The sequence below is a fragment of the Myxine glutinosa genome, chromosome 4, assembly GCF_964187855.1.
Source record: "Myxine glutinosa chromosome 4, kmMyxGlut1.1, whole genome shotgun sequence".
Lineage (NCBI taxonomy): Eukaryota > Metazoa > Chordata > Myxini > Myxiniformes > Myxinidae > Myxine > Myxine glutinosa.
This window is the reverse complement of record NC_136264.1, coordinates 10,718,167-10,735,519: the sequence shown is the minus strand read 5'-3', so window position 1 is coordinate 10,735,519 and position 17,353 is coordinate 10,718,167. Positions and strand designations below refer to the sequence as shown.

The window sequence follows — 17,353 nt, the reverse complement described above, 5'->3', positions numbered from 1 at the left end:
TAACCTGTGTAGATTAAACCTTGAGATTTTTAACTTTTCAAAAGGTAAAAAATTAATGTTTTAAATGAAACCGGAACCAAACGACGAGGAGGAGATAGAGGAGAAAAGAAAGCGGAGCGAATGAGTCAGAGAAGAAAGCCGAGTTGCTTTGAGGTCTGAGCGAACGTTGACGAATGAGAGTCACGAGTGAACTTTGGGTTTCCCAGGAAAGGGATACCTGCGACAGAGTTGTTATCGCTGTGACAGATCAACCTGCGTGTTAGGTTTTGTGGTGGATTCTGAAGAGAATCATCATCATCATCGTCGTGCCGTTACGCCACGAGACCGGGCCGTCGGCCATTTTGACTCGCGCGCTTTGCGCATCGCGCAAGGTCTTTGCTTCGCTCAATTTCTGTTACGTGCTCCTCCCCAAACGCCCTGGTCACAGTGTACTTCCGAGCCCTGAGAGGAGTCACGGCAGAAAAATGTGTTATTCTGTATGTCAAAGATCAATGGTGAAGCCACACCAATTGTTACTCACAAACAAATATTGTATTAACATCACACAAGAATAACAGTACAAAAATAATAGTAATCAAAAGTACAATCAATATATATCCTAAGATGGTACCATCAGGTTCGTACAATATAACTCACTGTGCTCCAAGTGAGCGAAAAGAAGAAGATTCCAAATGTCTCTAATCCCGGCTTCAAGCCAAAGTCGATCCGCTCCAGCGATCGTCAGAACAATGTCCAATCGAGACCAGAATCCCGTTGGGTTGGCAGTTACAGTCCTGCTGCCAAAGCTGCGGAAAGGCGCCCTCAAGGCGACTGGGAAATCACACCCTCGGGTATGGACGTTCAACGGTTCACAGTTGGCGAACCGCAAATCAACCTTCAAATGCCACGTTGCACACACACACACACCAGATTAACGTCTGAATGCAGTGGAAATGGTTGAAGCGAGATGAAACCTTGGGCGAAGTGCAAGTCCTGCGCGAGTCAAAATGGCCGACGGCCCGGTCTCGTGGCGTAATGGCACGACGATGATGACGATGATTCTCTTCAGAATCCACCGCAAAACCTGACACGCAGGTTGATCTGTCACAGCGATAACAACTCTGTCGCAGGAATCCCTTTCCTGGGAAAGCCAAAGTTCACTCGTGACTCTCGTTCGTCAACGTTCGCTCAGACCTCAAAGCAACTCGGCTTTCTTCTCCGACTCATTCGCTCCGCCTTCTTTTCCCCTCTTCCTCCTCCTCGTCATTCGTTCCGGTTTCATTTAAAACATAAATTTTTTACCTTTTGAAAATAGTAATATATATTTCCCTTAAACGACAACAATATAATAGTACATGGAATCAAAAATATTTACAGTGGATGAAAACCACAACAACGCAAGTGACGAATCCGTAACAATACACACACATAAACACACACATGCACAGACACACACACATATACACACATAAACACACACACACACACACACATATACACACATAAACACACACACACACACACACATACACACACATATACACACACATAAACACACACATAAACACACATCTCATTTTTTCATTTCTGTTCCTCAAAATTCTATCTCTCTCTTTTATTCACAGACACACACACACACACATTAACAAACACATTAAAATCACATCAACATGGAAGAAACATTTAAATATATAAGAAACAGTATAGTGGATTTTCCACCAAAAGATAATGACAAATTAGCGGGAGAAGCCTCACCAAAAGAAATGTCAATCATCGCACACATCTCGTTTCATCACACATCACACATCACACATCACACATCACACATCACACATCACACATCACACATCGCACATCACACATCACACATCACACATCACACATCACACATCACACATCACATTTCACATTTCACATCACATTTTTCATTTCACATTTCAATAAACATTTCACATCACATTTCATCACACACATTTCATCTCATCTCATCACACATACACACACATATACAAACACATAAACACAGACATAAACACACACACACACACACACACACACACACACACACAGACAGACACACACATATACACACACATCACATAAGCACACACACACACACACACACACACACACACACACACAGACAGACACACACATATACACACACATCACATAAACACACACACGCACACATACACACACACACATATACAAACACATAAACACACAAACACACACACATAGAGACAGACACACACAGACAGACACACACACATATACACACACATCACATAAACACACACACACACACACACACACACACACACACACACACACACATATACACACACATAAACACACACACACACACACACACACACACATAGAGACAGACACACACAGACAGACACACACATATACACACACATCACATAAACACACACACACACACACACACACATATACACACACATAAACACACACACACACACACATAGAGACAGACACACACAGACAGACACACACATATACACACACATCACATCACATAAACACACACACACACACACACACACACACACACACACACACATATACACACACATAAACACACACACACACACACACACACACACACACAGACACACACATACACATACACACACACACACACACACAGTTGTTCGGTTGGTCGGACGGAGCTTATTTTAATGACCACCATCTCCGACCTTGTCGGTCCAGACAACAAGTATATCTGCATGTCTGTCCAGATTACTATGAAAGTATTACTGGTACTAACAAAATAACTCAAGTGCATTTGCAAATCGTCCTTGTGGGTTTCAAGTGAATGAAGTGATTGTACATTTATAGCGGAGGTTGTTTACAAGGCTCAAACAATGAAGTGCTTTTCGGGACAAAATACATTCTACTTTCATTTGCAACATAATGGACACATAAGCTCGAGTGCAAAGGACTAGAAATTTTAAACATGATTATTTGATACGACCTCGTGAGTTGGTTTTAAGTTAATGGTATTAACTGCTTTTGGGTTGTATTTCTTCCTGTGCATTCGTTTTGGATGAATCGGAAAGCAAAGAGAGTTAATAACTTGATAAGCCTCGGCCTAATGTCAGGTGTGCTGCTGTCTTTTTTTATTTATTAGACATCATATATTGATGTAAACGAACACTCGTTTTACTCTGTGCGCGTTGCCCATCATGTGCAGCAAATTTCACCTCACTGCACCGTGAATTAATTGTTATTTTAAAAAACGCTTCTGTACACCGCCCTTGAGGCTCGATTTGCAAGCCACCGTCTACACCTTCCAACAGACGAGACATAATTAGTCTTTTATGGAAAATGTTTTTCGAGTTTGTTTTATCCACAAAAATAGACCGTGGTGAACACACATTCATATTGAAAGATTGGTCTTTACAACCTACCCTTAATGAAGGGGGATGAAGAGGACCTAGGTACTCACATGTGTGTCTCCTTGGCTTCTCGTGTGCATACCTTGACCCTCACAACCCCTCTCTTCACTCTCTTATTTTCATATACCTGCCTCGTCTATCAATCCTTGTCCTCTCCCTCTTTTTCACCCAAACCTATCGTTTTTCAGGCTGTTAAGTGGTTTCTTTTTGGATTCTGGAGTTACGTGTTGGGGTGGAAATGTGTTTGTGATATTGGGCCGACACATATGACGAACTTAGCAGCTAACACTTTTCCCTGCTTTCATTTGTATCCACTTCTGTTGTTTTTTCCATCCTCGCAGATAACGGAGAATGTAACTGTGCCCACTGCTCAACTGGACAAGACTGAGGTACAGCTGAATCGGTTTTCTCAGGAGATGGATGAGCTTAAGGTGCTCCATCGTAGCACGGTGCGGAGAGTCGAGCAGGCAATGGACACCAGCAGTGCAGCGAAAGATGTTGCAGATGAAGCTGCACAGGTACACAGTCTCCATTTTCCTCATTCTCTTTTTGTCTTACTGTCTTATTACCCTCCCTGGTGCCTGGTGTTGGGCTAGCGGCTAGGGTGCCAGCTTAGGATCCTAGGATCCTGGGTTCGAATCCCGGTCAATCGCTGAATTAACGCCAGGGGGGTTGACTCAGCCTGTCATTCCTTCCGAGGTCGGCTAATTGAGTACCAGTTCACTGGTAATTCCCTGTTTGTCGTAAAAAGGCGACAAAAAGGGTTGGCGGCAGGAAGGGCATCCGGCCGTAAAACATTGCTTCAAATAGGGGACCGAAAAAAACAACAACAACCACGGTCCCCGAAAAAGGCCAACCCCCGCTTGCGGGGAAAAATGGCCTCTAAAGGTGTTTTTTTTTTTTTTTTTTGTCTTATTACCCTCGCCAGAGGAGTGGGTATTATTGCATTTGAGTTGTTGTTTTGTCTGTTTGTTACTAAGGGAAATTGAAGATTTTTCAAGTATATTGGTTGGTCTCGTACATTATTCTGTCTGTCTGTCTGTCAATTACTTCCAGGTCACAATTTTCAACTGATCTTTACGAAACTTCAGTAAATGGTACAGTTGGTCATTAGGAAGAAGCCTTTTGATTTTGAGGTCAATAGGTCAGCATAGGCCAAAGCTCAACAACATCAAATTTCTAAAATCCTCAATTTTCATCCGATTCTCTTGAAATTTAAAGAGGATTTGCATATCAGGTCACTGAATTCAATCACCAATTTTTTGAGGTCAGCATCGGCCAAATGGTCAACAAAGGCCTAATTTCTAAAATTGTCAATTTTCCTATGATTTACTTGAAATTTGAAGAGGATTTGCATATTAGGTCACTGAGTTCAACCACCAATTATTTTTGAGGACAACATGGGCCGAAAGGGCAACATAGGCCAAAGGTCAACAACTTAGGTGTAATTTCCAAAATCCTCAATTTTCATCCTATTTACTGGAAATTTGAAGAAGATTTGCATATCAGATCACTGAATTCAACCAACAATTATTTTTGAGGTCAACACAGGCCAAAGGTCAACAACTTCATTTTTTGCAAGTGTCGTATTTTTCCGTAAGGGATTTCGCAAGTATTGTGCTATGCACGACATAGTTCTTGTCTGTTTGTCTGTCTGTTTGTCCACACAAAACGTGAGTATGCTTTTTTCCCTGCAACTGTTGGTCCGATTGACACGAAATTTTCACCATAGAAGCGCTTCCCCCTGTAGAATTTTCAAATGATAATTATGACATCATAGGTCACGTGGTATGGGTGCCATCTCGGAAAAACCCAAAAAACTTTGCACCTCTATATCTCCAAAATCGCTCCATGGTAAAATTGAAACATGGCTCATTGTCAAGTACTCCTCATGAGGAATAACATATATCCATGATGATGTCATCGGTGTGTTATGACGTCATAATTAGACAAGTAGAATGCTTGATCCGATCAGTTTTAAATTTAATGAGCTTGAATCTACACAAACATTGTATGTGAGAATTAAATTGATGACATCATCGGTCACGTTGTTCGGCAGCCATATTGTATTGAAAATGGAAACCGTCAAAAATGTTTTCCAGAACCGCTTACTAGATCAATCACCCATGATTTACTAGCCTTGCGGAATACATTTTGAAAACAATTAAGTCATAGGTCACATGGTCTGGCAGCCATATTGAATTTAAGGAATATATTCAAAAAATTGTTTCCCTGAAAGCGCTTACCCCATCAATGCGAAGTTTTACAATTATCATCTCACACCATTGCTGCATATACTGTAGTGTGAAAATTGTGACATCATAGGTCACGTGGTTTGGCAGCCATCTTGGATATAAAAACGAACCTTATTCAAAACAACACGAAACAAACACCACACAAACATGTCTTGGCGACGGTCTGCAATCTCTGATTGCTCTTTCTTGTTTTACTCAGTGTTTGACATCTCATCTAGTTTTGACATATTTGACGTCTCATCTATTTTGACGTCTCACCTATTTGACGCATCATTCCTATGAGTTAATGGTGTTTTGGCTATGGCATCTTCCTTCTCATGTGCGCAATACTCGAGGCCAATTCGTACCAGCCAAAAATGATGACTACTTTTTAAATTTTGTTCTTAGTAAGAGTGAATAATCTGGCATGATTGTGACGCTTCCATGAGCCATGAATAATGTGTTCATATTGCAAGATCGTGAAGCACAAAGCTTTGTTAAATGATAAAACTTTCCCTGGAATTTGATCAATTTGAACACCGCAGCACTCTCGTTCAGATGATTAGTTTTGTGGAGCATTTGTCTTCATGAAAATTTGCCTTAACTGGGATTTCAAGTGTTAATATGAGATCATTCTTATTATTTTTTACATGGATCTAAAGCTCATTTCGTAAAAGTTGCACATAAATCATATGCAGGCCAAATACATTAGTATACATCAGTACAGTATATAGTAGTTTAATCTGAAATATCTACAATGAAACAGTAGAAACACCTTTAGAGGCCATTTTTCCCCCGCAGAGCAGCGGTTCGCCTTTTTCGGGCACCGTGGCCCCTTTTTGAAGCAATGTTTTATGGCCGGATGCCCTTCCTGCCGCCAACCCTGTTAATCACCTCTTGCGACACACAGGGAATTACCAGTGAACTGTTACTCAATTTGCCAACCTCGGAAGGATGACAGGCTGAATCAACCCCCCTGGCGTTAATTCAGTGATCGACCGGGCCAGCACCCTAACCGCTAAGCCAACGCCAGGTTTCCTACAATGAAATAGTCGACAATAGACAAATACATACAGTATATTAAATGGAATTTTAACTTGGGTTTTGAGCATCATGAGCCATCAGGTCCAATGGGAATGCTAAACATCATCATCATGATCACCACCACGACCACCAATTATATATGGCTCATGGTGGAGCTTGTGCATATATCCAGTGCACATTCAGAAAGTATTCACACCCCCTGACTTTTTCACATTTTTTTGTGTTAGAGACTGAATTTAAAGTGGATTAAATTAAGATGTTTTTTGTCACTGATCTACACATAATATCCCATAATTTCAAAGTGGATTTTATTTATTTATTTTTACAATTTTTTACAAATTTATTCAACATGAAATACAGAAATATCTCATTTACATAAGTATAAAACCCCCTGAGTCAATACATTCTAGAAGCGCCTTTGGCAGCGATTAGAGCTACGAGTCTTCTTGGATATGTCTGCATCAGCTTTGCACAACTGGATTTGGGGAGTTTTTCCCATTGTTCCTTGCAGATTTGCTCAACCTCTGTCAAGTAGGATGGGGAGCGTCTGGTGAACAGCAATCTGCATGTTTTTCCGCATATTCTCAATGGGATGCAAGTCTGGGCTTTGGCTGGGTCACTCAAGGACTTTCACGTTCTTTTCTGAAGCCATTCTCCAGTGTTGCTTTGGCTGTATGATTTGGGGTCATTGTCCTGTCGGAATGGAAATCTTCACCACAGGCTAAGGCCTTTTGCACTCTGAAGCAGGTTCTCCTCAAGGATTTACCTGTATTTGGCTCCATTCATTGTTCCCTCTATCCTTACTAGTCTCGCAGTCCCTGCCACTGAAAAGCATCCCCATAGCATGATGCTGCCACCACCATGCTTCACAGTAGGGATGGGTGATGAGCTGGGCTTGGTTCCTGCTAGACGTAGATTGGCCACAAGCTTCATATCTGATGCCTAACGAAGGTGGACTGACTGCACAAAAATCTACACTCATAAAGGGAATCTATGGGTTACCCCTCCCCCCACCCCCCCCCCCCACCCCCACCCCAAATAAGTATTTGCTCTCTTCTCTGAAACTACACACACAATTTCGATGAAACTTGATCACAACCACCATCACCCGTGATGTACCAAATTTGTCCACGGCATTAAAAAACAGGGTCTGAGGGCGTTTGAGTGCCTGTTGCTCCTGATCCAGCATCCAGGTGAGCTTCAGCATCCACGGTCCTATTTTTTTATTCATTGAACACAACAAGCATACACATTACACATCTTTCCAGTTGAATATGGAACTGTAGCAATAATGTTTGAAGTTTTTTTTAGTACTCCACATGTCCACAGACCTCCTCGTGAATTCCTTGATTCAACTTCTCCCAACAAATGGATCGGCCCTGGTGGACCCATTGCTTGGCTCCAAAGATCCCTGGATCTGACTCCTCATGATATTTTTGTGGGGTTTCATGAAGTACAGAGCTTATGCCATGCACCCACAGTCCTTGGATGAGCTACACGATCACATCGCGAATGTTGTTCAGGGCATATCCTGTGCCATCTGTGCAAAAGTTACGGACAATTTCGTTCAACGTCTCCTGATGTGTATTTATTTATTTATTTATTTATTTTGTATACAAGATCGAGGCTAGTGAAAGAGCTAACATTAATCACACAAAAAGTCAAACCGACACACAAAACACAAAAAATAAGGGGAGCAGCAGACAAGATGGGGAGAGAGGGGGAAGGACACAAACACAACATTTGAGAGCAGGGACATCGGGAGAAATGTGGGAGGGGGAGGGCTTTGGGGGAGGTGGGAGAGGTATAAAACATATGAACACTGCAAGGACTTCCAGGAAAGAAGTTGGAATTTCCCAAAAAAAATGTATCGGGGAGGAATTAGCGGGGGTAGAAAAGATCAAGGTTTTGGATGGGGGAAGATAAGAGATGGTGGTGAACAGCTGTTTTAAAGACCTGGAGGGAGGAGTGGGATTGAAGGGAGTGGGGGAGTTTGTTCTAGAGGCGGGAGAAAAGGGGAATGAAAGAGTGAAGGTGAGCAGAGAGCCTAGATTTTGGCAGTTTAACCATAAGAGGGTTGCAGGCAGATCTTGTGGGACATGAAGGAATATTGGGGGGACAGAGCACAGAGAGAGCTGGGGGAGCAAGGCCGGAGAGGAGTCGGTAGAAGACAGAAAGACCACCAACCTGCCTGCGGTGAGTGAGTGAAAGGCCGTCGGAGTTAACTTCATCGCAGGAGATTCCAATGATTCTGAAAGCTTTGGTTTCAACAGTGTGAAGCCGAGCTAGGTGTGAGGCAGGAGCACCAGCCCAGAGGGGGAACAGTATTCCATTGAGCTGCGGATGAAAGCCTTGTATGTGGTGAGGAGCTCAGGTGTGCCAAGGAAGGACTTCGCACGACGGAGGATGCCCAGTCAGCGACTGGCTTTGCAGGCCAGCTTGGAAATGTGGATTTTCCAAGAAAGATCATGGCAGATAGTGAGACCCAAAAGCTTGAGCAACAGAACTTCTTGGAGAGGATTGTTGAGAAAGTAGATGGGAGGGTTTTCCAGTCGGTCCTTTCGGAGAGACATTGTAAGAGTGTGAGATTTGTCAGGATTGAAAGACATGTTCCACTTGTTTGACCAGTCTGTGATTTTTTCCATGTCTGCAGAGAGTGAGGAGGCTGCAGACTGCCGATCTGAGGGATGAGGAATGGAGCGGCAGATAGTGGAGTCATCAGCAAAGAGATAGAGAGGATTTTCCAGAGAGTCGGAGAGATCATTGATGAAGACCAGAAATAGCACAGGGCCCAGAACACTACCTTGGGGAACTCCAGCCAGAACAGGCAGGGGAGATGAGAGAAATCCATTCAGGGCCACACATTGCCTTCGACCAGAGAGAAAGTCCGCAAGCCATGAGTGGAGATTTCCATGGATACCATAGGAGGAGAGTTTGGTGAGCAGAGCTGGGTGCCAGACCGTATCGAAGGCACGTGATATGTCAAGTGAGACAGCTCTGATTTCCTGTTTGGCATTGAGGACCTCCATCCATTGTTGAGACAGCAGAAGCAACATGTCCAGAGTAGAATGACCTGGTCTGAATCCAAATTGATGATCAGAGATCAAGCCATTGGAGAAGAGGAAGGATTTGATATCCGAAGCAATGATGGATTCCATGGCTTTGCTGATAATTGGAAGCAGGCTGATTGGTCTGTAGTTGCAAGGATCTGTTGTTGCACCTTTTTTGTGTAAAGCGGTAATGTTTGCTGATTTTCAAGATGCTGGCAGATGACCTTGAGCAAAAGATAGGGTGAAAAGAACAGAGAGAGGGTGAGATAGAGCGGCAGAGCAGGATTTTAGGACCTGTGGGCTGATGCCGTCTGGTCCAGTTGCAGAATCAGAGTCAAGGTTTGAGAAAAACTTCTCCACCTTGTCAGGAGAGAAGGATACAGAGTCCAGGAGCAGTTGGGTTCGACTGGGAAAGGTGGGAACAGAGAGAGATGGGTTTGGGACACAAGATTTTGAGGCAAACACAGAGTTGAGGCATTCGGCTTTGTCACGTGCGGTAAAGAGAATGTGAGAATATTTAAAGAGAATATTTAAAGAGAATGTGGACATGTTGAGTACTAAACAAAACTTCATACATTACTCTCACTGTTCTATCTTCAACTGGAAAGTTGAGTATGCTCGTACGCAATAAATAAAAATGGGCAGTTGAGCCCATTATTACAATTACAATTATTACAATTAATTACAATTATTTTGCAGTTGAGCCCTTCTGGTATTTTTGTTTTAATGTTTGCCTCTAATCAATGTTTTTTCATGACTTTATTATCCATACACACATCAAAAGTAATTTAAGGACTATGATTGATCTCTCCAACAAAACTATTTTTTATAAAGATTAAGGTTGCATTTCAAGCTGTAAATGTCCTTGTCTTTTCTGGATGGCAGCTCTTGGCTGAGAAGGTTCACAGCAAGTTTGAGCATTTACGGCAGGAAGCAGATGTCAAGGTGATAGGTGTGGCATCGGTGAGAACACGGGCCAACATTCTGCAGCAGCAGGCCCAAAGTTTGCTGAAAGGAGCGAAAGACAAACTGGAGCGCCTTTCAGGTACACATTGCCCAGATAAGCCAAAACAGAGAAGTGATGGAGAAGGTCGTGCTATATTGTATACGAGAAGGGTGATGACGGTCTCACATACCTCTGGCAATTGCTTCACTATTGATTAAGCTCCTCTTATATTGTCAAAACCAACCAGATGTATTAATAAGAGATCTGGAGTGAATCTTGATTCTCCAGTTGCAAGTTTTCACTTTTGAAAAGGGCTGACAGGATGGCCTAGGCCCTAGAGGTACGCACACTTACCTCTAAGCTGTCTAGCGTGTGTTTGAATCTGGTCCCAGCCATAAAGTCCTCTTGGTGTTTCCCAAGTAGGGTGATTCATCAATGGGTGAAATGAGTCCCTCGGATCGACGTTAAATGGGCATCCAATCTGCCAGTATCCGTTGATGGATGTTAAATATCACATGTTGTCCTTTGTGAAGAGTATCCTCATTTAGGTTTTTCTCCCTTTTTTGTGCCAATGTCTGACGACTTTTGGAATTAAATTTTGCAAAAGTAATGGTAATACAAAGTATGTGAGGTTGACATTTTTGACCTTGACCTCATTTTAAGGCCATGACCCAATTGTTAACATTTCCACCAAAACTTGACTAAGATTTGTCTGAGAATAACGAAATTGCCCTCTCTGGATAGCCTAGAGTGAAGTACATTTACGTTTAATTTACATTATACCCATCCAGGTTAAAGGTCAAGGTCTTACACCCCAAAGAATATTAAACCACCATTTCGGTTTTTCTCCCTTTTTCTGCCAATGTCCGAGGACTTTCGGAATGAAATGTTAAAGCAGTAATGGTAATACAAAGTATGCGGAGTTGCCATTATTCTTTTGACCTTGACCTCATTTTAAGGTCATGACTGAATTGTAGACATTTCAACATTTTAGTTACGAAAGCTCGACTTAGGTATGTCCGATCAGAACGAAATTGTCTTTCCCTGGCAGCCTAGAGCAGAACACATATAATCCCAATTTACATCACTAGTACACCCGCTCACTACGGGATCGACAGGAAGAGTCATTCCTCTTTGGGGTATATAGATTATAGTAGATCTATGGTCGGATCTCAAGAACATTGGGTGTGTGTTCATTTACCAAGTTTCTTGTGGATAAATCGCCAAGTGGTTTAAGCATTCGAGCAAGCACTCCATTCAAAAACGTTAAGGAACGGCTGGCTTGGCAAGCGCTAGCTAGCTGCTTTGTAAATGAGCACACCCCGGGCTTCCTCCCTTTCAGTTTCATGTTAAATAACAGGAGCGGCTTTTTCAAAAGGCCGCCGCGTTAGCGGCAGGAAGGGTCATGTTATTTACCCAACCCTTGTGGGGTATATAGAGTACAGTAGATCTTCGCTCTGTTCTATAAGTAAAACTTACCTCACAGATGTCAGGATTCCTCCAAATTTCTTTGTTTAGTGTTATAAACAGCATTAGCGACTGTTTAAAAAGCTAATGATATGTGTTTGTCGTTTATAATATTTTTTACTTCTGGTAGAGGCCGTTGATCCCACGAAAACGCCATGATAAGCTATTTATAAACGTTGACACGCCACCGTTTGTTCAAGGAGGAAAAACCCCTTGGGGGAGGTGGGACATTATTAATACTAGCAACGGTACCCGTCCTACGGGCGGAGCTTCAATTGGGGGACCCAAATGAAAAGGCAAAATATCAGAAATTGAAGGCTTTTTTATTTTAAACGATTCATATAAACGTCCGTTAAATCATATCACAAGCAAATCATCCAAATCTAAACAGTATTTGTAGAATTTCAACAAAAGCCACATCACTGTTCATATCTATATTATAATAGCCGTAGATGATTCTGTCTGTCTGTCTGTCTGTCTGTTGTGTGTCTGTCCGGGGTGTGGCTTACTCGGTTTGCAGAGTAGCTCCACCCATTCTGGGAGTGGCTTCATATAATTATAAACAAATATCCACCATTTTATTAACTCGCATAGCTTTGAGGCCTGTTTTGTAGGCCCGTGGTGTCTTGCTCTCTCTCCCAGTTTTATTTCAAATCAAATTCGATATATCATTTCATTTTTCACAGTCGCTAACATAGTTTTAGACTTGGTTGAAAAAAAACGGGAAGAAAATCCGATGAAAGTTGCCCTTTATAGAATGAAATGAATTCTCAAAGGCCTGTAACTTCAAGTCCATTGAGATTTTTTTTTTTTTAATCGCGGCATGGTCAGTCATACACCGCCCGAAATAACAGACGGGAAATTGCCGAGATATATATATTTTGTTTAAATCGCGGCATGGTCAGTCATACACCGCCTGAAATAACAGACGGGAAAATGCCGAGATATATTAAAAATTCGTCCATTTGATGACAATCGTCACGATGAAATATTTAATTTATACGTCGTCACAATAATGTGGAGAGAGGAGCATAGCTTCGTTCACGTGTCGCCACACACGGGAAATTGCCGAGATATATTTTTTTTCAATCGCGGCATGGTCAGTCATACACCGCCCGAAATAACAGACGGGAAATTGCCGAAATTTATATTTTTTAAATCGCGGCATGGTCAGTCATACACCGCCTGAAATAACAGACGGGGAAAATTCCGAGATATATATATTTTGTTTAAATCGCGGCATGGTCAGTCATACACCGCCCGAAATAACAGACGGGAAAATGCCGAGATATATATATTTTGTTTAAATCGCGGCATGGTCAGTCATACACCGCCTGAAATAACAGACGGGAAAATGCCGAGATATATTAAAAATTCGTCCATTTGATGACAATCGTCACGATGAAATATTTAATTTATACGTCGTCACAATAATGTGGAGAGAGGAGCATAGCTTCGTTCACGTGTCGCCACACACGGGAAATTGCCGAGATATATTTTTTTTCAATCGCGGCATGGTCAGTCATACACCGCCTGAAATAACAGATGGGAAAATGCCGAGATATATTAAAAATTCGTCGCCACACACGGGAAATTGCCGAGATATATTTTCACTTTGCACAAAAATAACATCAAGTAATCGAATCAATAGGAATGTCCTGTGCCTATAACATCGACGTTATAGGCACAGCTGCATCTAGGCATTGTGTAACATCGACGCGGCTTTTGTTTTAATTAAAACTTTTTGTACTTGTTTTTGCTTACGATACATACAAATTACCAGGACAAATGGCTCAGATGTTGTTGAGAGACACAGTGGTGAGTTGAGTGGAGCTGTGTGTGTATGTGTGTTTTGTGTGTGTGTGTGTGTCAATCAGACCTGGAGGAACAGTACGAGCATAACGAGCGCAACTTGGCAGAGAAAGCGCATGCCTTGGACGGACTGGAGGAAAAGCTGAATGGCATCCTACGAGACATCAACCAGCAAATAACCATGTACAACACCTGCCAGTAACAGACATCGAGTTGTCCATGAAACATTTAAGGGGTTGCATGCAAATTTGAATACCGATCATGTGACGTTGTAGGATCTTTGTACCTTTAAAAATAAAATCTTTGCTTTCCAACCTCCATCCTCTTGTTGTTTTACAGCTTCACCATTTGATAATTTGCCTCATTTTCAGATATTTACAATATCGATAAGTTTTAAAAGAAATATAACAATCCTTCGGTTCGCCATAATAATCCAAGCATTGTTTAGCCAAAGTAATGGAGTAGCCAAAGCGCTTTATCCAGCGTGACATTTTCTACCAAATATGTGTTTTATTTTTAAGGACATCCAATACAATATACACGGCACCTGCAGAAGCATACCTGGTTTATTGCCTCCATTTCTTAATCCCATGAATCTCACTCCTTCCAAGTCACAATTTTAATCCGATCTTCACGAAACTTCACCAAATGGTAGAGTTGGTCATAAGGAAGAAAGCCTATTGATTTTTGAGGTCAAAGGTCATCTTGAGGTCGAATTTATAAAATTATCATTTTCCATCCAATTGACTTGAAAGTTGAACAGCATTTGCACGTTGAGTAAATAACTTGGAAAACCAACTATTTTTAAGGTCAAAAGGTCAAAGGTCAACTTGAGGCCAAACCTCTAAAGTCATTCATTTTCATCTGAAAAATTGTCAATTTTCATCCCATTAACTTGGAAATTGGAAATTTGAAAAGGCTGGTGTTGGTTTTGAAAATTTGAAAAGCCCTTGGAAAGCCTGGTGTTGGCTTAGCGGTTGGGGTGCTGGCTTGGGATCCTTGGATCCCCGGTTTGAATCCCAGTCGACCGCTGAATTAACACCAGGGGGGTTGACTCACAATGACTCAGCCTGTCATCCTTCTGAGGCCGGCAAATTGAGCACCAGCTCACTGGTAATTCCCTGTGTCGCAAGAGGCGACTAACAGGATTGGCGGCAGGAAGGGCATCCGGCTATAAAACATTGCTTCAAAAAGGGGGACCAAGGTGCCCGAAAAAGGCCAAACCCTGCTCTGCGGGGAAAAAAATGGCCTCTAAAAGTGGTTCTTCTAACTTGGAAATTAAACAGCAATTGCGTAGTGGATCACTGAATTGGGAAAGCAACTATTTTTGAGGTCAAAATGTCAAAGGTCAAACTTTTAAAATCATCAATTCTCATCTGAAAAATAATTGTCATCCGATTGACCCGAGCTTTGATGAAGATCGTCAATTTAAATCTTAATGAAATGTACAATTTGATGTATCCATGGCAAATCTTTTGTGGATGAGGGGTGGATTTTGCAAGTATCGTGCTCTGCACGATGTCTTTCTTGTTTAACTGTTTGTCTGCATTGAGTATACCTCAAAACTATTTCTTCATTATGAACGGCAGAACTTTTTTCCCACCTAAATACTGTGGTGTCTCACAATATGTCCGATAACACGATTCTCAACTCAGAACATTAGTATTGTTTTTGGTTTTGCTTCCTTGATTTTGGTGAGGGGTTGTTGTTGTTGTTGATGAGTCAGCAATAAATGTATTACTCATCATTCCTTCTGCTAGTAAAAAGGTATTTATACAACGCCAGTGGCAGTAATGTTGAAGTAAAGTATGTGCTTTCATTTTTACGTGATATATTAGGCTTCTTCATTTTCGATCTCAGGCCTGCAGGAAAAAGTGGTGTCATGGGTTTCTGCCCTCCATGCCAGACGTGCGATCTCTGACGTTGACAGAAGAGCATTTGCATCTATTGAATCAAAGGAGGGCTAGCGGAAGTAGGAAGCTGCTGATTTATCTGAAACTTCCTTCACATTTGCGGTTTACAGTGGTGGCAGCTTTTCATCACTTCTCAGAGTGACCTATTTCCAAGGTTACGTAAACCATTCCAGATTTGCCTCTGTTGCCATGGATTGTTGTCCACTTTTATTCATGTCGATTGTTGTTTGTATTGTGTGCTCATTGCCATGTCCTTTGTGTACCCATTTGGTAATTTTGATTTTGTGTCTACTTTGGCTAGTTTGGGCTGCCTCCCTCTCTACCCCTCCCTCTCTCTCTGCTCACAATTGTGTCAGGCTTCCGCAGGGTACAAGACCAAAGCCGCCAAGTTTGGTTATTTTGATTTTGTGTGTCTGCTTTGGCTAGTTTGGGCCTAGTTCCGCACGTGAAAAAGCTGAATGCCTCAACTCTGTGTTTGCCTCTAAATCTTGTGTCCCAAACCCATCCCTCTCTGTACCCACCGTACCCAGTCGTACTCAGCTGCTCCTGGACTCTGTGTCCTTTCCTCCTGACAAGGTGGAAAGGTTTCTGTCAACCCTCGACTCTGATTCTGCAACTGGTCCTGACGGCATCAGCCCACGGGTCCTAAAATCATGTTCTTCCGCTCTTTCACTCCCTCTCTCTGTTCTCTTCACCCTCTCTTTTGCTCAAGGTCATCTGCCATCTGCTTGGAAATCAGCCAACATCACCGCTTTGCACAAAAAAGGTGCAAAAACAGATCCTAGCAACAACAGACCAATCAGCCTTCTCCCAATTATCAGCAAAGTCATGGAATCCATCATTGCTTCAGATATGAAATCTTTCCTCTTCTCCAATGGCTTGATCTCTGACCATCAATTTGGTTTCAGACCTGGTCACTCTACTCTGGACATGCTGCTTCTGCTTTCTCAACAATGGATGGAGGTCCTCAATGCCAAACAGGAAATTAGAGCTGTCTCCCTTGACATTTCACGTGCCTTCGATACGGTCTGGCACCCCGCTCTGCTCACCAAACTCTCCTCCTTTGGTATCCATGGAAATCTCCACGCATGGCTGGCGGACCTCCTCTCTAGTCGTAGTCAACGTGTGGCCCTGAATGGGTATCTCTCATCTCCTCTTCCTGTTCAGGCTGGAGTTCCCCAAGGCAGTGTTCTGGGCCCTGTGCTTTTTCTGGTCTTCATCAATGATCTCTCTGACACTCTTGAAAATCCTCTCTATCTCTTTGCTGACGACTCTACTCTCTGTCACTCCATTCCTCATCCCTCAGATCGGCAGTTTGCAGCCTCCTCACTCTCTGCAGACCTGGACAAAATCACAGACTGGGCAAACAAGTGGAACATGTCTTTCAATCCTGACAAATCTCACACTCTTACGATGTCTCTCCGAAAAGACCGACTGGACAACCCTCCCATCCACTTTCTGAATAATCCTCTCCAAG

General features: G+C 42.4%; 1 protein-coding gene across 1 annotated transcript in view; it reads left to right on the top strand.

Annotated features, from left to right (window-relative positions):
• The window catches only part of LOC137424409 (laminin subunit beta-1), a 193,138-nt gene extending 178,857 nt beyond the window's left edge, over positions 1-14,281 (top strand). The window contains exons 34-36 of the mRNA XM_068111835.2: positions 3,752-3,928; positions 10,624-10,783; positions 14,029-14,281. Coding sequence (XP_067967936.1) covers positions 3,752-3,928; positions 10,624-10,783; positions 14,029-14,165 — 474 coding nt within the window. The 3' untranslated portion in view covers positions 14,166-14,281. The remainder of the gene's footprint in view (positions 1-3,751; positions 3,929-10,623; positions 10,784-14,028) is intronic.
• The last annotated feature ends 3,072 nt before the right edge of the window (positions 14,282-17,353 follow it).